The 22,010-nt window shown below is 71.7% G+C and overlaps 4 protein-coding genes across 5 annotated transcripts; 1 reads left to right on the top strand and 3 right to left on the bottom strand.

The window, feature by feature from the left end:
* The first annotated feature begins 83 nt into the window (after positions 1 to 83).
* On the top strand, positions 84 to 3,136 carry CDK5 (cyclin dependent kinase 5). Its single transcript, XM_059729297.1, has 12 exons — positions 84 to 193; positions 342 to 430; positions 516 to 583; positions 662 to 722; positions 804 to 860; positions 948 to 1,043; positions 1,129 to 1,203; positions 1,403 to 1,499; positions 1,599 to 1,668; positions 1,787 to 1,847; positions 1,922 to 2,002; positions 2,446 to 3,136. The coding sequence occupies exons 1-12, from the start codon at positions 157 to 159 to the stop codon at positions 2,530 to 2,532; spliced, it is 879 nt and encodes a 292-aa protein (XP_059585280.1). The 5' UTR covers positions 84 to 156; the 3' UTR covers positions 2,533 to 3,136.
* A 1,716-nt stretch (positions 3,137 to 4,852) lies between these two features.
* On the bottom strand, positions 4,853 to 9,574 carry ASIC3 (acid sensing ion channel subunit 3). The gene is given in 9 exon segments (XM_059729298.1): positions 4,853 to 5,430; positions 5,521 to 5,629; positions 5,631 to 5,801; positions 5,919 to 6,072; positions 6,164 to 6,220; positions 6,311 to 6,461; positions 6,663 to 6,790; positions 7,059 to 7,209; positions 8,277 to 9,574. Coding segments are annotated over 9 exon segments (1,926 nt in total). The 5' UTR covers positions 8,808 to 9,574; the 3' UTR covers positions 4,853 to 4,956.
* Positions 9,575 to 9,649: 75 nt separating this feature from the next.
* On the bottom strand, positions 9,650 to 15,813 carry LOC132250966 (uncharacterized). Its single transcript, XM_059729295.1, has 17 exons — positions 15,615 to 15,813; positions 15,247 to 15,353; positions 14,945 to 15,084; positions 14,737 to 14,855; positions 14,437 to 14,589; positions 13,621 to 14,125; positions 13,380 to 13,472; positions 12,999 to 13,098; positions 12,722 to 12,924; positions 12,400 to 12,642; positions 12,125 to 12,223; positions 11,517 to 11,710; positions 11,153 to 11,327; positions 10,822 to 10,978; positions 10,319 to 10,472; positions 10,085 to 10,196; positions 9,650 to 9,968 (listed from the first exon to the last, which is right to left on the bottom strand). Exons 1-17 carry the CDS (start codon positions 15,627 to 15,629, stop codon positions 9,796 to 9,798), a joined length of 2,742 nt encoding a protein of 913 aa, XP_059585278.1. The 5' UTR covers positions 15,630 to 15,813; the 3' UTR covers positions 9,650 to 9,795.
* A 1,753-nt stretch (positions 15,814 to 17,566) lies between these two features.
* Positions 17,567 to 21,918, bottom strand: ABCB8 (ATP binding cassette subfamily B member 8). 2 transcript variants are annotated; one of them, XM_019491872.2, is made up of 16 exons: positions 21,803 to 21,918; positions 21,220 to 21,490; positions 20,975 to 21,130; positions 20,775 to 20,869; positions 20,565 to 20,670; positions 20,298 to 20,459; positions 19,936 to 20,021; positions 19,687 to 19,784; positions 19,468 to 19,573; positions 19,306 to 19,339; positions 19,032 to 19,168; positions 18,851 to 18,945; positions 18,629 to 18,762; positions 18,356 to 18,503; positions 17,924 to 18,174; positions 17,567 to 17,847 (listed from the first exon to the last, which is right to left on the bottom strand). In XM_019491872.2, the coding sequence occupies exons 1-16, from the start codon at positions 21,901 to 21,903 to the stop codon at positions 17,758 to 17,760; spliced, it is 2,070 nt and encodes a 689-aa protein (XP_019347417.2). In that variant the 5' UTR covers positions 21,904 to 21,918; the 3' UTR covers positions 17,567 to 17,757. The 2 variants fall into 2 exon arrangements, with proteins under 2 accessions (XP_019347417.2, XP_059585271.1); XM_059729288.1 differs by having other exon boundaries at positions 20,775 to 20,818.
* Positions 21,919 to 22,010: the final 92 nt, after the last annotated feature.

The following is a 22,010-nucleotide window of genomic DNA, read 5'->3' as shown; positions in this document are numbered from 1 at the left end:
GGGGAAAGGGGCGGGGCGCGGTGCACGCCGGGCGTTGTAGTCCCGCGGGGCGGGGCGGGGCGGGGCGGGGCGGCGCGGTGCATGCCGGGAGACGGAGTGGTCGCGGGGCAGGCCGGGAGGTGTAGTGCGGCGCGGGGCGGCGCGGGGCGCGGAGCCATGCAGAAATACGAGAAGCTGGAGAAGATCGGGGAAGGTGCGGGCCGGGCCGGGCCGGGCCGGGCCGGGCGGGCGGGGGGGGGGGGCAGGGTTGGACCCGGGATCGGGCCCATCCATGCGCGGGGGCGGGGCGCGGGATCGGGCCCGCTGACCCCCCGCCCCGCCCCGCCCCGCCCCCCCCGCAGGGACGTACGGGACCGTGTTCAAGGCCAAGAACCGGGAGACGCACGAGATCGTGGCGCTGAAGCGGGTGCGGCTGGACGACGACGACGAGGTGCGGGGGGGAGGGGCACCGCGACACGTGGGTCGGGGTGGGGGGGCACGTGCCCCCCCTTGACCCGTGGCCGGTGCCGCCGCAGGGGGTGCCCAGCTCGGCGCTGCGCGAGATCTGCCTGCTCAAGGAGCTGAAGCACAAGAACATCGTCAGGTCGGGATCGGGGCCGGGGCGGGGTGGGGGTGGGGGTCCGGGCCCCGGCCCCGCCCCGGCTCACGGCCCTGTCCGCAGGCTGCACGACGTGCTGCACAGCGACAAGAAGCTGACGCTGGTCTTCGAGTTCTGCGACCAGGTAGGGCCGCGGGGGGCCGCGGGGCCCCCACCCCCGCTGTGACCCCTGACCCGACCCCTGACCCCGCGCTGTCCCGCCCAGGACCTCAAGAAGTACTTCGACAGCTGCAACGGGGACCTGGACCCCGAGATCGTCAAGGTGGGCGCGGGGCGCGGGGGGCGGCGCTGGACCCGCGTCGGCGTCGGTGCCGGTGCCGGGCGGCGCTGATACCGCGCTCCTCCGCAGTCCTTCATGTACCAGTTGCTGAAGGGCCTCGGCTTCTGCCACAGCCGCAACGTGCTGCACCGCGACCTCAAGCCCCAAAACCTGCTCATCAACCGGGTGAGTCGGGGCGCCGGGGCCGGGGCCGGGGCCGGGGGGGCTGGCAGCGCGCGGGGCGGCCGTGACGCCGCGCCGTGCTCCGCAGAACGGGGAGCTCAAGCTGGCGGATTTCGGCCTGGCCCGCGCCTTCGGCATCCCCGTGCGCTGCTACTCGGCCGAGGTGAGTGCGCGCCCGCGGCCCTCGCGCCGTGCGGGGCACCCCCACCATGCCACGGCGCGTGGGGGGACTGCCTTGCACCACCCCGCACCTCGGTGCTGCCGGGGTCGAGCGCCCACCTGCCCCCGCCCCCCGCGGCGCCCTGCCCCCGTGCCCCTGGCCCGGGGGGGTGTGCGGCGCACTGCCCGTCCGTGCCCCGCAGGTCGTCACGCTGTGGTACCGGCCCCCGGACGTGCTCTTCGGCGCCAAGCTCTACTCCACCTCCATCGACATGTGGTCGGCCGGCTGCATCTTCGCAGGTGCCGGGGCGCGTGGGCCGGCGGCGCGGCGCGGCCTGGCTGGGCTGGGGGCCGGGAGTCTGCCGGCTGCCCGCTGACCCCTCGCGCTCCTCTCCGCAGAGCTGGCCAACGCGGGGCGGCCCCTCTTCCCCGGCAACGACGTGGACGACCAGCTGAAGAGGATTTTCCGATATCCTTGGGTACGAGGGGGCGGGACAGGGCGTGTGGGGGGTCTGTGGCTGCTGGGTGTCGGGCCTCATGGCCCCAAGGTCCCTTCTGGTCCCGTGGCCCTTAACTCGGCCGCCCACGCTGCTGGGCACCCCGACTGAGGAGCAGTGGCCAGCCATGACCAAGCTTCCCGACTACAAGGTAGGCAGGGGCAGCTGCCTGGGACAGGGGCGAGGGGCAGGGAGCCCCCGGACTCACGCCGCCCGTCCCCGCAGCCTTACCCCATGTACCCGGCCACGACGTCGCTGGTGAATGTGGTGCCCAAGCTGAATGCCACCGGCCGGGACCTGCTGCAGGTGAGAGCGCCGCCCCGCCCCGCCAGGGACTCGGCCTCCGCGGCGGGCACGGCCTCGCATGCCTGGGGGGCCCCGGGGTCGTCGTCTCCTGCCCCCTGCGCAGGGGTGGCTGTGCGTCTCTGGCTCCTGCTGCTCCCATGCTGGGGAAGCCTCTCCAGCTGGGCCCCGAATCTGCAGCCCCTGCCGCCCCACCCCGTGCTGCCTTGTGCCCTGTGCGGGCATAGCTGGGTCCCTGCCAAGCGGGGCGTCCTCGGGGCTGCAGCACGTGGGGTGGGAGCCAGCTGCCCCTCTGCCTCCTCTCAGCACCCCCCTTAGCCAGGCCACCTTGGACCCCAGGCTGCCCCAGCTCCTGCGGTAGGGGTGGGTGTCCCGGGGGTGAGGGCATTGCTCCCTGCGGCCGGGCCAGCTCCCTGCTCACGCCACCCCCTTTGCTGCCTCCGCAGAACCTGCTGAAGTGCAACCCGGTGCAGCGGATATCGGCCGAGGAGGCGCTGCAGCACCCCTACTTCACAGACTTCTGCCCCCCCTAGCCAGCCCGGCTCACACCCCGCGCCCTGCTCCAGCACCGCGGGCTGGGGGTGGGGGTGGGGGTGCCGTCTGCGCCGTGCGGAGCAGGCAGATTTTGGGGGGCAGGGCTCTGGCCCCCATCAGGACTGACCCTCCCCTGCCCGTATTTATTAGGTTTCTAACCAGTTGCATTCCTGGCTTGGCTGCAGCCCGGGGAGCACTGGGACCGGGGCAGCTGTAGCCGGCACTGCCCTCTTTCCAGGTCCCCGTAGCCAGCGCCAGCAGCCCTGCCTGCCCCTGGGACGTGGGGGCACGTTCACCTCGCCCCCCACACACGTGGGGAGTGCAGGACGAGCCGCCCGTGTCCCAGCCGCTGGCACTCCCCAGCCCCTGCCAGGGGGACCGTGCTCCGGTGCCTGCACCTGGGGCCCGTCCCTGGAGAGCCACGGGGCAGCGCTGTGCCCGTGGCCACCCCTACGGACCAGCCAGGTGTGCCCTCGGCCCGTGTCTGCTGGCAGGGGGAGGGGGACGTGGGACCAGCTCCACGGGGACCCCTCCCCTTGTTGCGTGCTGCTGTTTGTGGTGGAACGTGAACGTTTGTTATTCCATAAAGCCGCCCTCCCGCCAGCCGGCGTCCTCGTCCGTGGGCACGGGGCTGGGGCGGGCAGGGTGGGGGTAGCGCCTGGGTCGGTGGCTCCTGGTGGCCCATTCCCCGGGCCAGTTGCCCCTCGCCTCGGGCACGCCTCTCCCCCGAGCGTGGCCTTCCTGGGGCAGCTCTGCAGCCACCGCCTGCCCTTCAGCCTGGCTTGCAAAATGCAGCATGCTCGCCCCAACCGTGTGTTCGGGTGAGCGCCGCATCTTGCCGTGCTCCTTTGCCCCAAGCTGGTCTGCGGCCCCCGCCCCGGAGCCAGACCTGTATCACCCCACGCTCCGCCTCTGTGGGCTTCTCCCCCTGGCTCCGTGCCCCTGCCCCAGGCAGCAGCACACAGGAGTCGGAGCCGCTTGGATGGGTCTTTATTGATACCCGGGCGTCATGGACGCGGGGCAGCAAGGGGCACATGCAGGGATGCGGTTGCGGGACACGGGGCCCAGCTAGGGCAGGGCAGGCACCAGGAGCGCGCGGGCCGGGGGGGCTCTGGGTGCCAGCCCCACAGCCCCAGCGTGGCTCCAGGCGGGAGGCGGGCACCAGCTCTGTCCCGCGGCGCCACGTGGCAGCGGATGGCAGGAGCCCGTGTGGGGCAGCCAGCTTGGCCCGGCCACGGGCCCCGGGCAGGTGAATGCCTCGAGGGCGCTAGAGCCGGGTCACGAGGTAGCAGGTCCGGGGCGAAGCCGAGGCCGTCCGCGTGGCTGGGGCAGGTGCTCTGCGGAGGGACGGGGGTCTCAGAGGCACGGTGGGCTCAGCCCCTGCCCCACAGAGCGTGGCCTGGTGTGTGGCAGCCCCAGGGCTGGGGAGGCCGCTGGGGGGGGCACGAGCTGTCCTGTGAGGGTTTGGGGGCGCGGAGCCCGTCCTCACGGCGGGAAGGGCTAACAGCCGAGCCCGGGCGGCACCCAGGGCAGAGCCCCCAGGCCCAGGCCCAGGCCGTGCCCTGCAGCAGAGGAAGGCAAAAGCCCCCGGTGCACCAGTGTGAGCAGGGGGGAATCCCTTCCTGCCCCAGGGCAGCCTGAGCGCGGGGGCAAGACCCTGCAGCCGGGACCCCGCGGGTTGGTGCCAGAGCAGCGTTGGCCCAGCCCGGTCCCCATTGCTCTGCACAGAGCTGGCGACCGCGCCTCCCTCAGCTGACCCTGGCACCGCTAATCCCCTTTCGTAACTAAGCCGTGCGAGCCCTGCGCCTGCTGCAGCTGCAGCTCAACCCGTCCTGGTCTCCCCCAGTCCATGGGGGGGTTGTGGGCTTCCAGCTCCTGCGCTTCCCACCCCTGCAGCCATCGCTGCGCCTCCACCCCCCAGCAGCGGCTGCCCAAGCTCTCCTTGACCCTTCCCGTGATCCCAGGGTCTCCCACGGCCTCCCTGTGCTGACAAGTGTTTCCTGAGGTCCGGCCCGAGCCTGGTTTGCTGCAGCTCCCAGCCATTGCTCCGCAGGTCCTCCCTGCATGAGGCGGACCAGGGGCTTTCCCCCTCTCCCGGGCAGCCGCGCAGGGGTTTGCAGACTGCGCGCGTCCCCTCTGAGGCACTTTCCCAGCACCTGGCCCGGCCCAGCTCTCCCAGCCTGGCCCCGTGTGACTTGTCTTCCAAGCCCTTGATCATCGTTGTTGCTGCTTTTGGACCCACACTCGCTTCTCCACATCCTTTTAAAAATGCGGAGCCCAGGCCTGCACCCAGGATCCGGATGAAGCCTGAGCAGCGCTGAGCGGAGGCACCAGCCCTCCTGCATCTTGCACCCGATGCTTCTGTCGATGCAGCCCCCAAAACCGCCTTGACCTTCTGCGTGGCTGCATCGCGCTGCAGGCGCCTATCGGGTTTGGGAGCCGCCGAGACCCCCAGGTCCGTCCACGGTGCTGCTACCCCATCCTGTACCAGGACTTTCCCGAGGCTGGAGCACCCATGTCCGCTCCCCAGGAGCCCCCGAGTCTGGGGTTGCAGCCCGGGCGCTGCAGCACTTTGGGGGCGAGGGGCACGGGGCGGTGGCCATGGTGTGGAGCTGGGGGAGTGTGTCCGGCTGGGGGGCTCCGAGCTGAACGGAGGGGGATGAGCCCCGGGGGGCACTACCTGGGCCTGTGTGGGAGCCTGGCGCTGGGGCTGCCTGGGACCTCCGGATACTCCTGGCGCGGCCGCGGCGGGGGAGACAGACGAGACAAGGGGGTGAGCAGAGCCAGGGGCAGGTGGGGACCGGGGCAGGGGCAGGGGCAGTTACCAGGGTGTTGCTGTTGCTGCTCAGGTCCCTCCTCTTGCCCTTGTAGAAGCTGCGGAGCTTGTCCCGGCAGACCTGGGGGGAGCAGCCTCAGCACCGCCTGCCCCACGGGGCCCTGCCGGCACGGCCCCACGCGCATCACCCCCCCGGCCCGGCCGCGCTGACCTCATACAGGTAGTCCAGGACCTCCAGTACGGTCAGGAGACTGGCGCCGATGAACAGCCCCATCTGGCCCCCGATGTCGCCTGCGAGCGGGGTGGGGCGGGCGTCAGGGGCAGCCCCCACGGGGCCGGGGAGGGCTGAGCCCAGCCTGGCCCGGCCCCGAGACCCCCACCGGGCACCCCGCGCGCTCACCCAGCAGCCCGGCCACCTCGTAGGCTTTCTTCTGCTCAATGGTCTCGTAGTTCAGGGCCTCGAAGAAGATGTCCAGCACCAGCACGTTCTCCCTGGGGGCGGCCGGACAGGTCCTGAGCGCCCCGGCGGGTGCCGCGGACCGGAGCAGCCCCACGGGGGGACGCCCGGCTGAGCCCATCGAGCCGTGCCAGGGGCCGGGCAGCACTCACGCGATGTACTGCTCGGTCCGGTTGAACTTGCTGGCCAGGTAGCGGGCCGCGGCCTTGCTGGGGATCTTGGCCATGGAGAGCTCCTTGCCGTAGCGCACGGCGGCGCAGGGCGGGCGGCAAGCGCAGAGCTCGTCGTCCTTCTGCACCAGGAGGTCTGCGCGGGCGACAGCGGGCGTGGGCGGCGGGCCGGGCCGGGCCCGGGCACGCGGGGCTGGGGCCTGGCCCGGCGGGGTGGGGGTACGCACCCAGGGCAGGGTCGGCGCACGCCTTGTACTGCTCCGGCGTGCACACGTTGGCGTTGCCTGGGGGCGAGAGGCAGCGTCACGGGGGGCCGCACCGTCCCCCCCACCCCCTGCCCGGTGAGGCCAAGGTGCCGCCCGGGGCCCGCTCACCGGGCATGTGCACCATGCGGCAGCCGCAGGTCTCGGCCAGGTAGCGCGTGGCGCAGTCGAGGCGGCAGCCCGGCAGGCTGTAGTTGCTGAAGAAGTCGGAGGCGTCGGGCGCGGAGGCGCAGTCGCCCCAGGGCGGCGGGAGGTACACGAGCTGCACGCGTCAAGGAAACGCCGGGCCAAGCCCCCTGCCCGGCTCCGGGGCAGGCGGGCATGGGGACGGGGACTTGCCCTGGGGGCTGCGGGGCGGGAGTGAGGGCACCAGCGAGGGTGGGGGGGTGGGATGGGAAGCCCAGGGGGCTGGGACCCCCACCCCCACGGGGACCCTCCCTCCTGCCCCGGGCGGCGCGGATACCCGCTGCTGCTGGCAGGACACGTAGGTCTGGAAGCCGGGCGCGGCGCCGAAGCCCAGCTCCTCGACCGAGGGCGGCTCGTCCTGGCTGTGGATCTGCACCTTCACGCCTGCCTCGTAGGACGTCTCCTCTGCAGCGCGGCGGGCGCCAGTGTTACCCGTGGGGGGGGCATTGCACACGTTACCCTCGGGGCAGCGGGGGCTTCTGGCCCTCGCTACCCCAGGGAGGGGATGGGCAGGGCGGGGGGAGCCCTGGGCTGCCTTTGTCCTGCTGTTTGGGAACCACTGGCGTGACTCGGTTTCCCCGGTGGCAGGGGGTTGCTCCCCGCTGGAGGGAAGGGGATGCTGTCCCTCCCTTGCCCCACGCTGCTGCACGGACCCCGTGTGCCCCGGGCTCACCGGTGTCGCCCCAGACGGGCAGGTACTCTTCCTGCTGGATGTCCAGCATGAGCTCCAGCCCGTTGCCGGCGCCGCCCTGCAGCGTGGTCAGCAGCTCCGTGCCCGGCGCCCCCGAGTTGAACGTGTAGCACTTGCCCAAGCGCGTGAAGGTCTGCGGGGGCGCGGGCGTCACGAGGGCCGGGCTGCAGCCGTCCCCCCCATGCTCCCGTCGGGGCCTGAGGGCAGGACTGGGGCAGGGGCTGCAGGTCGGGAGTGAGGGGCACCAGCAGGCCTTGAGACCCCCCCCGCCACAGCCCCCGTGCTGGGCCACAGCTGCCCCCAGGCTGGCCTGCATCTGGGTGCCTGGGGAGGGGGCTGAGGGCCCCCTGCTGCAGCCTGGGCTGCCCCCCGCCCAACTGGAGCTGGATCCTGGACACCCCTCCTGCCCCCCGCGCAATTAGTGGGAAAGGCGAGAGGCAGCGATCGATGGCGGGAACCTGATATGGGCGGGAAGGTGACCCTCGCGCCGCTCCCAGCAGCATGGACCCAGCACCAGTGTGGGGGGCCTTGTGCTCCCAGGGGTGGCGTGTGGAGGCTGTGCGGCGTGGGGCTCCACGTGCAAGCCCCGCTGCAGGGACGGGGCCAGACTAAGCTCCAGCCCTGTGGCCCCCCTGCTCCCCTGGCAGCTGCAGCGTCCCGTGCACCACGTACACGGGCAGTGGGCGAGACTGGGGACCTGCACGGACCCCCCAGCTTAACCGGTGCCCTTCACTCCTGCCCCGCAGCCCCCTGCCCCCCTCCCAGTGCCCCTCAGCCCTCGCACTGCCCCACGCCCTCACCCCCTCCTCCCCAATGCTGACTCAGGATGCTGCAGCCAGGCCGGGACACGGAGCTGTAAGCGGAGCCCGCCGTGGGGACGCTGCTCCTGCCAAGCACCAGCCCAGACTGGAGCCTCCTGCGCCCAGATCCTCTGTGCAAGGAGCCCGATGGGGCTGGGGGACACCACGGGCTCTGCCCCACCAAGCTCCTGTCCTGGGCTGGCCTCCCCGAGCCCCCCAGCCACACCGCCAGGGGTCAAGGTGGGAGAAGGTCCTGGGGGAGCGGTGGACGCCAGGGGCTGGGCTCAGCCGGTGCCTCGAGCTGAGCCCCGCTGGCTCTGTGGGCTGGGCGGCCACACCAGCTCCGCGCCAGGGTCGCGGGCCCCGGGGAGCCCCCACGGAGCGGCTCGGCGCGACTCACGGTGGTGAAGTTCTCGGGGCCGCATTCGCGGGCGCGGAAGCGGCAGCTCAGCAGCATGTCGGGCAGCGCGTGGCCGGCGCGCTGGTAGAAGGCGCGCAGGTCGAAGCTCTTGCTGGGGAAGAAGCCGGCGAAGTCGGCAGGCCGACCTAGCGCCGCCAGGTAGCGGGCGAAGTCGGCACGCTGCACGCCCAGCAGCTCGGGGCCCAGCCAGTACAAGTCGTCGGGCGTCAGGCGGGAGCGGCGGATGCGGTTGAAGTTGCAGAGCGTGATGGCCGGGAAGGGCAGCTGGCGGCTCTCCTGCTCGTCCAGCGCCGTAACGTGCGGGTACTGGGCGTAGAAGGCCACGCGCTCCCCGACCTGGTACAGGAAAGCGCCCAGTGCTGCCACGAAGGCGCCGGCCCACACAGCCCGCCGCGGCGTCATCGCCCCCGGCACAAAGACTTGCCCCAGCCCATGCAGCGTGCAGCTGCTGGCGAACGCTGCCAGGTCCAAGGGCCGCGGGGACCCCGCGCCTGCCTCGGCTGGCTTCATGGCCCGGCGCTGCGGGAGATTGGGTTTCAGGAGGCAGTCGGCGGCGAGCGAGCAACGGAGCAGAGTGCTGGAGCGCGGCAGGCGAGAGGGCGGGCGGCAGGAGGGGCCTGGGCGGCGCCGGACACCTGAGTCACAACTGGTCACGCTGCCAGCAGGGGAGGGCAGGGTGTGAGACCCCTCCCTGCACCCCCTGGCCAACGCTGCTTAAACCCTGAACCAATGATGTGCCCCCCTAGTCCCCATCGCAGGGTCTGCTCCAGCACTAGAGCCCAGGCCCAGTGCAGCCTCTGCTTAGGGATGTGGGCACCGCAGGTCAGGAGTGAGGGGCACCGGCAGGGCTGGGGTGGCAGGAGGCTGTATGCAAGACTCCCCCGAGCAGGACCAGGGGCCGCTGCGGCAGCACCTCTGCCAGACCGGGCTGAAGGTGGATGAAGACCTCTGCTGGGGCCGGCAGGCATGGGCCTGCTCCCTCCTGGCTCTGAATGCATTGCGCTGCAGCCCTGGCCCCCCACGGCATGTGTTTGTGCGTGGCCGTGGCAGCCGAGAGCTGGGAGACACCAAGTGTGGGAGGCCAAGCAGGGACCTCTCAGCATTTTCTGCCTGTGCTGGTCCTGAGACGGAGATGCCTGGAGAGCTGGCAGTGGCCCCGGCTGGGGTGGGGGTGGGGGGGACAAGCTGCCCTGCACAAGCTGGGGCAGAGCTGCCCGACAGCAGCACCCCCCTAAACCCCAAGGCCGGGGCTCAGGCCCCAGCAGCTCAGCCAGTAAAGCAGGGCTCTGCTCCCCCAGGCCCCGGCCATGGCTCCAGGACACCTGGCTCAGAGAGACGCCATTCGCAGCGAGAACCTGAGGATGTGGCTTTATTCAGACCAGGGTGCGCGGGCAGACAAGACCGAGGGCACTGCCCCAGCAAAGTGCAGTGTGCAGGGCCCAGGGGCCACGCCAGCTCGGCGCTGCCTCCCCCCAGGTAGTGAGGGCCGCAGCCGGGCCTAGATGAACTCGTCGTCGGACACCTGCTCGGGGGGCAGGACACGGAGGTGGCTGGCGCGGACCGAGGCGATGCGGGGGCAGGCAGCAAGGAGTGCGGCCACACCTGTGCCCGTCACGCCCGAGCCGTCCAGGTTCACCTGAGTGACAGGCACGTGCTGCAGGTACCGGAGCCCTGGAGCAGAGAGAAGCCACAGATCGGGTACCAGCACCAGGACCCTGCGTCTTGCCCTGGCTCCAGCAGGGCCCCAGCCCCGGCCCCCCTCCCGTGCTGTGCCACAGGGGTCTCACCTCGGTCTGTGATGCGCGTACGGCTCAGGTTCACCTTAAGGAGCTGTTGGCAGCGGCTCAGCCCCAGGCGCACCACACTGTCCCCCACGGGTGTGCTCGCCAGCCCCAGCACCTGGCACAGGACAGCCCGTCAGGACAATCCTACCCTGCCCTGCCCCCCCAGGGCCTGAAGGAGCCAGGCTCACTGCTCTCCCCACACTGAGCTGGGCTAAGGGCTGCAGGGGCTCCCGGTACCTGGAGGTGGGGCAAGCGGACGACGCAGCCGGCGACACCAGTGCTGGAGATGGCCGTGCGGTCCAGGCAGAGCTCCTCGAGGTGCTGCAGGCCTCCCACGTGCTGCAGCCCCGCATCCGTCACTGGTGTGTTGCACAGCGACAGCCGCTGCAGCCTGGGCCGAGGCAGGGGCAGGATGGTCAGCTGTGGGGCCTTGGGACAGGCCGGGGGCCTGGCTCAACTGTGCCCACCAGGAGCCCCAGCAACGGGGAGCTGCAGAGCATCCTCCTCCCCACCACCCCGCGGCTTGGACCCTGCCTCCCTTGTGCCAAGCCAGGGGCTGCCAGACGGGCCGGCAGGGCTGGGGGGACCCCTCCCAGGAGCCTGTCCAGCCCCAGCCCCAGCCCCTGCCCCCGGCTGGAGCAGTCCCGGCTCCCACTGCTGCACCTCACTAGGAACCGAAGGGGCCCAGGGCAGGGGGGGCTACAGGGGCCCCCGAGGTGCTGGGCTGCCACCCCCGTCACCTGTGGAGCCGGGCCAGATGCTGCAGCCCGGCATCGCTGATGTGGGTGTAGTCGGTCAGGTCCAGCTCCAACAGCCCCTCAAGGCGGCCCAGGGCACGCAGCCCGGCATCGGTGACCGTGTGCCGGCCCGGCAGCGTCAGGTGGGCCAGCGGCAGCCCTGCGGCGGCGCCCGGCTATGAGACGGGGGCCGCACCTAGAGCCCTAGCCTAGCCCCTCCAGGCCAAACCCAGGCACAGGGGGCCAGGCTGGCCCTGCCTGGAGGCTGCCCCATGGCCGCCCTCCACCCTTGCCCTGTGGTGCTGAGTGCAGGAGCCGCCTGCCCGGTGCCTACCTGAGATCAGCTCCAGTGCCCGGTCACCGTTGATGGCCCGAAGCCCGGCCAGAGTGAGGGTAGTGAGAGCTGGGAGCCTGGCCAGGGCTGCCAGCGAGGCCTCGCTTGCGGGGGTGTCGTCCAGATGCAGGCTCTGCAGCTGGAGCAGTCCCTGCAGCGCTGAGAAGTCTGAGATCTGCCAGGCAGCAGCTACAGGTCAGCCCCGTTGCCAGCCTTGCCACTCAGCCCCATGAGCCCTGGGGAAGGGCCTGGCCCTGCTTCCTCAGGTCCAGGTTTCACGCCCAGAGCCATCCAGGCTCCAGCATGGGGCTGGAGGGAGAAGCAGTGGCCAGCAGGCCTCCGCAGGTCCCCCCCAGCCCCTTACCTCTGTCTGCTTGAGGCTGAGCAGCCGGAGATTGGGAGCATAGGGGGGCAGCAGGCAGAGTGTCCTCTCTGTCACCCCCGTGCGGTTGAGGCTCAGGTGGCTGAGGCTGGTGGGAGCCACCGGCAGGTAACGTGCCAGGCCCTCGTCTGTGACCTTGGTCTGGTCCAGGCACAGGTGGGACAAGAGTGGGAGCTCTGCGAGGGGAGGGGAGGGCACCAGGGGGTCACTGGGAGCAGGGAACAGGCATAAGCAGGGGCCAAGAGAGGGAAAGGAGCGGCATCAGAGAACACAAATGCACCCCGGATCGTGGAGCTGCAACAGAAAGGACTGAGGCGGAGAGATGGGGGAGCCTGGTCAGGAGGCTCAGTGGTAAAGCACATGTGCAGGGGCTCAAGGCTACAAGGGGATGATTGTGGAGCATGGCACAAAGGGCACGAGGCAGTCAGCAGGGGCAATGGGCGCGCATAAACAGGTCTGGGGACAGGACCTTGGATGGAAAGCAGGAAGCAGTCAGTGGGGTTGGAAGCAGGCCCTGCATAGGGTTTGGGGGAGCTGGTACCTCAAAAGAAGGACCGACACCGGTTACGGAGGGATGTGGGGGGCCGTACCTTGCACATAGAGCAGGCAGCAGTCGGTGAGCTTGGAGCAGGCCGCCAGGTTGACGTGCTGGAGCCGGCGCAGGTGCCTCAGCACCGACAGCCCCTGGTCTGCAAGGGCAGAGGGGAACCATCAGAGTGGGGGAGGGGCTGGGCCCACTTGCCCTGAGGGGTCTCCCCGGGAAGAGGCAGCGGGGCCCCAGGTGCCCTGTTTGCCAGTGATTAATGCCTCCACACTATTAAAAAGCTGAGCCTGAGGCGCCCCACAGGCCCCCTCCGCCACATACCGGTGAGCAGGGAGCAGGAGGCCAGGCTGAGGTGGGTGAGGCCGGGGAAGGCAGGCAGCGGGCGCAGCAGCGCGTTGGTGGCATAAGGGTAGCAGTCGAGGACGAGGCGCTGCAAGGGGCAGCCGAAGAAGAGTGCCAGGGCGCGGGGGTGCAGCTGCCCATCACGGGCCAGCTGTGCCAGGAGGCGCTCGGCCAGCGTGGGCGTCAGGGCCGCCAGACTGCTACAGTACTGCTTGCTGGGCGCTGTAGGAGCAGGACACCCCGTGAGCACCAGGGGGTGGAAACGTGGGACACAGTGGGGTGGGGGCTTGCGGGGCCCTACCTGTCAGAAGGCTGGAGGCTGCCCCCAGTGCCAGCTGGCAGAGCGAAGGCACATGGGCGTAGGGTGAGGGCCGTCCGGACCCAGGGGCTGGGGGGGCCTCAGTGGGGGGCCCCTGTGTGGCCTGGTGCCAGCGCTGCTCTGCAGCCTGGGCGGCAGCGTCTGACAGCTCTGGGGGGGACATGTCAGGCCCAGCGTCCGCAGGTCTGTGGAAAGAAGCTGGGTTAGGCCATGGGGCTGGGGCCAGCAGGAGCATCCCAGTCCCGATAGGGCCACATACCTGAGCCTGTTGCCCTCAGCTGGCCAGCGGTGCCGGGGCTCCCCCAGGCCCGGGCTCCAGCGCCGGCTCGGAGATGGCAGCGAAGGAGCCGGCCCCACGTCTGCAACCAGAGCACAGATGGCATCAGCCAGGGGCAGAAGGGGGGAAGCTGTCCCACAGCTCCCGCTACACTCTGCCTCTCTGAAACTCAAAGCTCCCTGGCTCACCCCCCCCCCCCCCCCCAACCCGCTCAGGCAGTGCTGGGACAGGGGCTCTGTGTGAGGGGAGGTGGGACCCTGCCACCCTCCCCGTCCCCCCCCGGGTGACAGCTGGACCTGCTCCCATGTGCAACGCCCCTTCCCCAGACCAGCTCTGGCCGCTGCCCCACACAGCGCTGCTGACCTGGTGGTGGGGGCTCCTCCTCCAGCAGGCCATGCCCTGCACGGGCAAGAGGTTCCTGCTCCTGGCTCTCTGCTGTCAGCCGCTGACCTGGACCTGTGTGCAGGAATCGGGGGAAGCGAAAGGACTGTTAGAGCAGGTGCTGTAGCACAGGGGCAGCTCCAAGAAACTACCCCCAAGAGCCCCTGACCAGGGAAGTGGGTACGTGGCACTGCCTGCCCTGCACCGCACGGCCCCCGCTCACCCCAGCGGTGGTGTGGTGGGAAAGCTGACTCCCAGAGCCCGCGCACGCCCGGGCTCCCCGGTACCACCCGATGGGCGGGTGCGCTCAGCACCGGCCCCAACTCCTCGCCTGCTGGGAACACGCCGGCTGCCCCGACCTGTTCCAGCGCCAGCCCCAGCACCTCGCCCTGGCCCCAGGCATGCTCTGGCGCTGGCGGGGCCTGGTGCTGCAGCCTGGGGCCTTCCCTAGGCAGGGCTCCCTTCTGCGGGGCACGGGGACCAGGCGGGGACGGCTCGGGGCTGCTGGTCTCGGTGGCCTGGACGCAGAGGGTGGCGCTGGGGGCAAGGCCCAGGGACTGCAGGCTGCAGGGCAGATCAGCCGGGCCGAAGCGGCGCCGCGGAAAGGTCTGGAGCAGGGTGAAGGGCGGCAGCTCGGGGTGCAGGGCCTGCAGGCGCCGCTGGACCCGCCGCAGGGGGCAATCGGCTGCGAAGCGCTCGCGTAGGGCTTGGCCTGACGGCAGGCGGATCTGAGGGCGGAAAGCACAGCGGTTACGCGCAGGCACACAGAGGGGGAACACGGCTAGACACCCACGGCCCCCCTCCCACCAGCATCCCCAGGCCGAAGGGCAAGGCCTGTGGGACTCTTGCCTGCCACAGAAGGCCTGTGCTGCACCTGTGCCGAGACGCAGCTGCTTCTGGGGTGGGAAATGCCACTGCGTGCGCACAAGGCGTTCCCCCAACGGTGCAAAGCGGCCCCTCGGGCGAGGGATCAGCGCTGGGCGGGGAAGAGGAAGCAGGTACACGCCCCAGCCTCGAGGGCCCGGCCACGCAGACTCACCATGAGCAGGCATTGCCCGTCGCCGGCCCCTGCAGCGCTGCCCTTGGCCCTGTGGCCCAGGGTGGTGGAGGCCTCCGGCTTCGGAGCCAGCTGGGCCTTGGCCTGCACGTTTCTCCGGTCGTCGGCGATTCTCTGCAGCACCAGCTCGTGCTCCTGGGCAGGGAAACGTTACTGCGGCACTGGGGGGCCCGTGAGCACAGCCCCGCCACGGGCTCACCGAACCCCCCGGGCCCCAGCAAGCACGCGGGGGGCAGCACGGGGGCCACCCTGCCCAGCGCCCCTCCCCCAGCCTCCGCTCACCCTCTGCTTCTTCTGCCTCTCGGCTTTCACCTCCCGCGCCAGCCGCGCTCGCTGCTGCTCCTCGAACTCCTCTCGATCCGCTCGGGCCCTGCCGGCCGGGGGCGCCGCGGGGCCTGGCCCTGGGGTCGGAGAAGGAGGATGTTGCCCGCCTGCGCCCTGCTTCCAGGGAGCGGGGACGGGAGCCGGGCGGGGGGGACGACGCACGCACCTGGCAGGCAGGGACCCGGGGCGGGGGCTGCCGGCCCCGAAAGCCCCGGCTGCGGCTTGGGCAGGTTGAAGGCTGCGATGGCTCCTCCCGGCTCCCCGGGGGACGCGACGTGGAGCCGCTGCCCCTGCTCCTGCAGCAGCCTGCGAGGAGAGGAGAGGAGGGGTGTGTGTGTGTGTGTGTGTGTCACTGGGGGTCGTGCCAGGCCGCGCAGGGGGTGAGCGCCCGTGTCCCAGCAGCCCCCCCCCCCCCCCCCCGCGCGCAGGGGCAGGCGGGGGTCGCGGGACGGGGCCGGCCGCACTCACCACTCGGCGGCGGCGGGGACGCTGAGCAGGCCGGCGCGCACGGCCGCCTGCGCCTGCTGCTCGCTGAAGCCGAGGGCGCGCAGCGCGCGGAGCAGGTCGCCCAGCGTCTGCGGGGACACGCGGGGTCACGGGCTGGGGGGGGGGGGACCCCCGTGTCTGCAAGGGGGGGCACTAGGCTGGGGGCAGGGCACGCCAAGGACCGGGGGGGGGGCTAATAGGGGCCCAGGTTTGAGGGAGACGGGGGGGGGGGCTTTTAGGCCTGGGTGCGCCCCCAGGCCTGGGGGGCCGACACCACCGAGGTGTGGGGGGGCAATGGGGAGCCCACACGGGGGGAGACGGGGGGGGGGCAAGGGGGGCTGGGCTCTCACCGCGGGCGAGTCCATTGCGAGCAGGGGGGGCGGGGGGGCGCGGCGGCTTCCGCTCCCGGCAGCCCCGCCCGGAAGCGCCGGCCCCGCCCCTGGGGGAGGGTAGGAGGGGCAAGGCCATGTCAGGCCGTGGGGGGGGGGGGAGGCTGAACCCCGCCCGGCGGTGGGGGATGGGCTCGGCGGGGACACGTGGGGGGGGGAGGGGCACAGCTGCCCCAGGCCAGCAAAACCGCGTAATAGCGGGCGCAGGTCAGAGGTCACCCGGAAGTACGGGCATGCGCACACGGGATTTCCGCCTGTTCCGCCCTGCGCGCATGCGCGCTACCCCCGTTTCCGGTTGCGCACTGCGCATGCGGCCGAAGGAGCGTGGGAGCGCTGCCCCGCCCCTGGAGTAGTGCTGCCGCGAGGGCTGCCGGGAGCTGAGGTCCGCCCGCAGCGGGACCGGAACCGGAAGTCAGGAAAAGTTGCGGGAGGGAGACAAAAAAAATCTCCTACTTCCGGGGCAGTGGTCGTGACAGCGATCCCGGCATGCCCGGCGGCGTCGCCCGGGTGACGGGCATCTGGACAGTAGCCATGGGAACGAGTCTCTCTGGAGAGTGTTGCCATGGGGACAGGGCACCCGGGTAGGAAGGAGGAGCTTGGGCCGTTGCCGTGGGGACAGGGCAGCCACGTGGTGGGAAACCTCGTTGCCATGGGGACGGGATGCCCGGGTGAGGGATCTGGTTGCCATGGGGACAGGGCACCCACAGGAAGGAGGGAACCTGGGGCGTTGCCATGGGGACAGAGTAGGCACATGGCGGGGAAACCTCGTCGCTATGGTGACGGGATGCCTGGGTCAAGGGGGAATCCGGTTGTCTAGGGGAGGGCGGGAACCTGTGGCGTTGCCATGGGGATGGGACCTGGTTGTCATGGGGATGCCATGCCCATGTGCAGGGGGAGGGGGGGCCGCGGGGTGCCATAGGGATGTGGGAGCAGGATCTGGATGCTATAGGGTGGGGGGTGCCTGGGGGTTGCTGTGGGGATGGAGGGGGCGGGGGCTGGGACATTGCCATCTACGTGTGTGTATATCTGTTTTCCAAACAAAAATAAAAGGCAATCCCCGCCGGGTGGGCGACATCCAGCAAACCCCTGCCCCACACTGCGCAGCAGGATGCAGCCCCCGGCCCCCCTCTCCCTGCAGGGGAGGATCCCGGCCGGCGGGGACAACACCCCCGGGGGAAGGCTGGGCACGGCCCGATCGGGGCCGGGGAGAGAGCCAGGCCCCGGCCTGCCCCCCTGGAGCCGCCCCCGCCCCTTCTCCAGGGCACCCCGGGGACCCGCATCGCAGCCCTGGGCCCTGCCCCCGATCGGACGCTGTGGAGGCGCCTGCCCCTCCCCCCGGCCCCTCTGGCCTTGACCCCCCAGGAGCCGCAGCGGCTTGCCCGGGGTTGGGGCTGGCACCCGTCAGCCCCGGGGCAAGATGGCGCCGACAGCGAGGGGTGTCCCACAGCCAGCAGCCCTGCCGCTCTCCCCTCCCGTCCTTCCCCTTGCCTTGCCGGGGGCACACGGGCTGGCCCTAGAGCGCAGCATTTAATTATGCGTCTGCTGTCCCCTCGCTGCGCGGCAGCCCCTCAGGCCCACTGCTAACGAGCTACAGCCCGGCTCTGCCCTGCAGCCCTGGCGCTGCCCCGGGCCGGAGCCGGAGGGCGTGGGGGCCGGCTGGCAGCAGCGGGAAGGGCGCAGGGTGCAGACAGTGGCGAGGGCTGGGCCTGTTCTGGTTCCCAGCTCCACCTGGCACCAGGAGCAAGGGGGGGCGGGAGCCAGGTGAGGTGGGATGGACTGGGGCTCCCGGGACCAGGGCGCAGACGTGCTCGTGCTGGGCAGCCCGTTCCAGCCCCGGGAGGCAGAGCCAGGCCTGCAGCCCAGCACCAGCACTTGCCTCCCCCCGACCCAGGAACGCACCACGGTGCCAGTGCTGCCTGCTCCCGGCCAGACTTTATTGAAGAAACCTCCAGCAGGGTGGGGAGAGGGCAGGCAGCCCTGCTGCGCCCCCCACACAGGATCCAGGCCAGCACCAGGCCCCCAGGGCAGAGGTAGAGGTAAAGGGCATTGCACCAGCCGGGCCTGGGTCCTCCCTGCACCGGCTCCGCTCCCGCCCAGGCGATGGTCAGCGTGGCTCAGGCTGCTCCTGCGCCTGCCTGCGGATCAGCTCAGCGTAGAGGCCGCCCCGGCGCAGCAGCTCTGCATGCGTTCCCGTCTGGGGGGCACGAGCACAGGTCAGCTCCCTGCACCCCTGCCCCTGCCCCGAGCCCCCAGCCCGTCCCCCTGCTCACCTCAGCGACGCGCCCGCCGTCTAGCACCACAATGAGGTCGGCGCCCTGCACAGTGCTGAGGCGGTGGGCGATGACTAGTACGGTGCGGCCAGCGGCGGCCCGGTCCAGCGCCTCCTGCACTACCCGCTCTGACTCAGCGTCCAGCGCGCTTGTGGCCTCGTCCAGGATCAGCACAACGGGGTCCTTGACGAGCGCCCGGGCAATGGCTATGCGCTGCTTCTGCCCCCCCGACAGTGTCACACCCCGCTCGCCTGCAGGGGAGGGAAGTAAGGGTCATACCTGGGACCCCCGTGGCCCCCACCGTGACCAGGTCTCCCTGCCCCTGCACTGGTCTGGAGCCCTGCATTCCCCCCATGGGCTCTGCCCGCCCCGCTCAGCCCCAGGGGAGCACGGAGGGGCCGGGGAGGGCGCTGGGGCATCACCCCCACTCACCCACGATGGTGTCATAGCCCTCGGGGAAGCTGCGGATGAAGCCGTCGGCGTTGGCACGCCGGGCCGCGGCGTAGACCTCAGCGTCAGAGGCGCCGGGTTTGCCAAAGCGGATGTTCTCCATCACAGTTGTTCCAAAGAGCACGGGTTCCTGCACGGCCAGGACCCGGCGCCTCAGGGCCAGCCCCAGCAGCAGGGAGCATTGCCCCACGCTGCTCCCAACGCCCCTACAAGGGAGCGCAGCCCGGCGCTGCCCCCCGCCCTGCCACCCCTCACCTGGCTGATGAAGCCGATGACCTGCCCCCGCAGCCACGAGGGGTCCAGGCTGCCGAGCTCACAGCCGTCCAGCGTCACCGTCCCCTGCGTGGGCTCGTAGAAGCGCTCCAGCAGCGCTGCCACCGTCGACTTCCCTGCAGGGGGAAGGCGTCAGCCACGCCGTCGGGTCACCACCAGATCTCCCCCACCCCTCGGGGCCCTCAAGCACAGCCCCGGCCACACCTCCGCCCGAGGGTCCCACGATGGCCACCGTCTTGCCGGGCGGAAGCGTGAGGCTGAGGTCCCGCAGCACCTGGTAGCCGGGACGTGTCGGGTAGCTGTGTGGTGAGGGCAAGAGCAGGGGGGTCAGGGCCTGGGGTGCACACTTCTGCACCCCAGCCCCTCCCCGCCCCGTGGGCCTCACCTGAAGGAGACGCCCTGGAAGCAGATGCAGCCCCGCAGCGCGTGGCTGGGGATCCGGGCCCCCCCGCACAGAGGCACGGCCGGCTCCAGGGTCATGAACTCAAAGACGCGGGCACCGGCACTGAGGCCGCGCACCACCTGCAGGCGTGGGGTCGGGGGTCCATCAGGCAGCCCCAGGCCACGGCCTGCATGTCCCCGGCAAGCCCGTGCTGGCAGTGCTCGTACTGGCAGGGCCGGCTTCGCCCCATGCCCGGCCCCAAGGCCCCCCAGCGTACCTGCCCAAAGAGGACGGAGATGTTGGCCATGGACCTGCCAAGACACAAGGCGACAGGCTCTGCTCAGGGCTGGGTGCAGGCAGCACAGCCTAGCCCCCCAGGGCCTAGACCTGCCCTCGGGGCTGCATGTGGGGTGCGCGCACGCTCCAGCGCCGCTCTGACCTCTGCACCGTCTGCGACGCCACGAGGAAGGACATGAGGTCCCCGGCCGAGAGCTCCTCCCCCGCCAGCAGGGCACCGCCTGCAAAGATGGTGCCCAGCACGATACCTGCGGGCACAGGGCGGGAGTGGGGTACAGGCAGGGAGCGTCCCCCACGGCCCGCTGGATTCGTGTCACCCTGCCCCATCCCAAGCAAGGGGGCAAGGAGCCCGGCCACTCACAGTTCAGCACCACGTTGGACAGGCCCTGGAAGACGGCGATGCCCACGCCCAGCCGCTCGTTCAGCTGGCCCGACCGCTGCACCTCGGTGCAGTACACCCTGCGGGAGAGCGATGCGCTGACTGATGCCCTCCCGGCGGGAAGGGACCGGCCCTTGCTAGCTGGGGGCTGGGCCGGGCTGCGGCAGGGATACGTGGCCTGGTCGAGAAGCCCAGGCAGGTTGGGCACACCCCGCAAGGGGCAGGACTCACTCCAGCTGCCTGTCCTCCATGGCGAAAGCCCGCACAGTCCGGACGTTCCCCAGCACCTCGTCTGCCACCCCCGTGGCCTTGGCCACCTGCGGGGAGAAGGTCACGTGGCCGCTGGAAGGTCCCCGGGGAGAGAGGGCAGCCCCGCAGGGCCACTGTCCCCACCGGGGAAGGTATCTGCAGCCTCAGCACCCGCTCCCACATGTGTCCCACCAGCACGGACTGCAGGAGAGGGGAAACGTGGCAGGGCTCTGGGTGCAGGGAGACGTGGGAGGGCTGGAGCAGGCAGGTTGGGAGCTGGGCAGAACCCCCCGGGTGGCCGAAGGGGGCCGGGCAAGGCAGAGGCGGAGGGGCCGCGGCGTTACCTGCTCCTGGGCCTGGCGGGACAGGCCGCGCAGGAAGGAGCCGACGAGGGCACCGGCGCCCACCAGGCTGGGCATCACCACCAGCAGGAGCCCCGTCAGCTTGGGAGAGAGCAGGTAGAGGGAGGCGAAGCAGCCCACGATCTGGGTGGCGCTGCGCAGGCCCTGCGGCACACGCCTGTGTCAGGGACCCGGCACAGCCCAGCCAGGTCCGGCCCCTGCCGGCAGCCGAGAGCTGGGGAGGGCCCGGGCCGGTTCCCGCGGCCTCACCTGCGAGACAACGAGCTTGAAGGAAGACTTGAACTCCTGCACGTCGGCCGTGAGTCGCGTCACCAGCTGCCCCGTGCGAGTGGCGTCAAAGAAGGCCACGTCCTGCCTGCGGGGAGACGCGGGCTGGGAAACGGGGCACGCGGGATGCACCCTCCCCGCCGTGGCAGTCTGCACCCCACTCCCCCCGCCGCCGCCCGGGGCAGGGCTCACCGCAGCAGCGAGGAGAAGAGCGCCGTCCGCATGCTGCCGGCCACCTGCTCCCCGACCCGCGACAGCAGCACGATGTAGCCGAAGGTGAGCAGCCCCTGCGGGGAGAGCCTGGGCAGCTCAGTGTCCCCGTCCCTCGGGGCTCCCCCCAGCCGGCCGTGAACCCGGCCCCCAGCCTCCCGCACCCCCGCTCGGCCGTCCACCTGCAGGCTGTAGAGGCTGAGCAGGCGCATGGCAGGCCGGCGGGCCTCTCGCAGGTAGTCGCCGGCGCGCCGCATCGCCTGCCGCGCCACCACGTCCACCAGCTCCCCCAGCAGCAGCGGGATGCGCACGTTGAGCAGGGCGGCGCCCAGGGCCAGCTGCAGGGCGGACGAGACCGGTGACAACGGGGACGGGCACGCGGCCCCGCTCCCGGGTGCAGGCACGAGACCCCCGGGGGTGCCCATACCAGGACGGCGGCTGCCAGGGCCAGCAGCTGCGGGCGCAGGAAGCGGCCGAACTCGGCCCAGGCGAAGTCAGGCTCGGGCGGTGCTGGGGCGAGGACGGGGCTCAGCCCCTGGCAGCGTGCGGCCCCGCACAGCCCCACGGCCCCGCACAGCCCCGCGCCCACGCACAGCAGCGCCGCCCGGGCCAGGCACCGGGGGCCGCGGGGCAGCGTGGGGGGCAGGCGGGCGGGCGCCCGCAGCAGGCAGCGCAGCCGGGCACGGCCGCCCACCAGCCTGGGGGGAGAGCGGGTGAGGGGTGGGGGCATCGCAGCAACACCCCCAGCGGAGAGAGCCCCCCCACCCCACACCCATGTGTCCGACCCCCCAGGGGGAGGCAACACACGTGTCTGAGCCCCCCACCTCTAGGGAGGCCACGTGTCCCAACCCCCACAGAGAACCCACGTGTCTGAGACCCCCCCCGGGGGAGGGTCCCCCTAGACACCGAGCCCGGACTACGGCTCCCGGCGTGCCCCGCGCGGCTGGCCGGCTCCCGGCATGCCCCGCGCCAGGCGGGGGCGGGTCCCGGCGTGCCCCGCGCGGCGCTACCTGGCCACGATCGCGGCGGGCAGGCGCGGGGCGGAGCGGCCCGACCCGACCCCGGCCCCGGCCCCGGCCCCGGCGCGAAGCAGCGGCAGCAGCAGCAGCATGGCGGGAGCGGGTCCAGGTCCTCCGCCGGCCCACAATGCCCCGCGCGGCCGGCCGGCACGGCCTTGCCCCGCCCCCACCTGCGTGGCTCCGCTCCCACCTGCGTGGC

This window comes from Alligator mississippiensis, chromosome 5 (genome assembly GCF_030867095.1).
Source record: "Alligator mississippiensis isolate rAllMis1 chromosome 5, rAllMis1, whole genome shotgun sequence".
In the NCBI taxonomy this organism is placed as follows: Eukaryota; Metazoa; Chordata; order Crocodylia; family Alligatoridae; genus Alligator; species Alligator mississippiensis.
The sequence above is the reverse complement of the archived record's forward strand: the minus strand, read 5'-3'. Positions and strand labels throughout refer to the sequence as shown.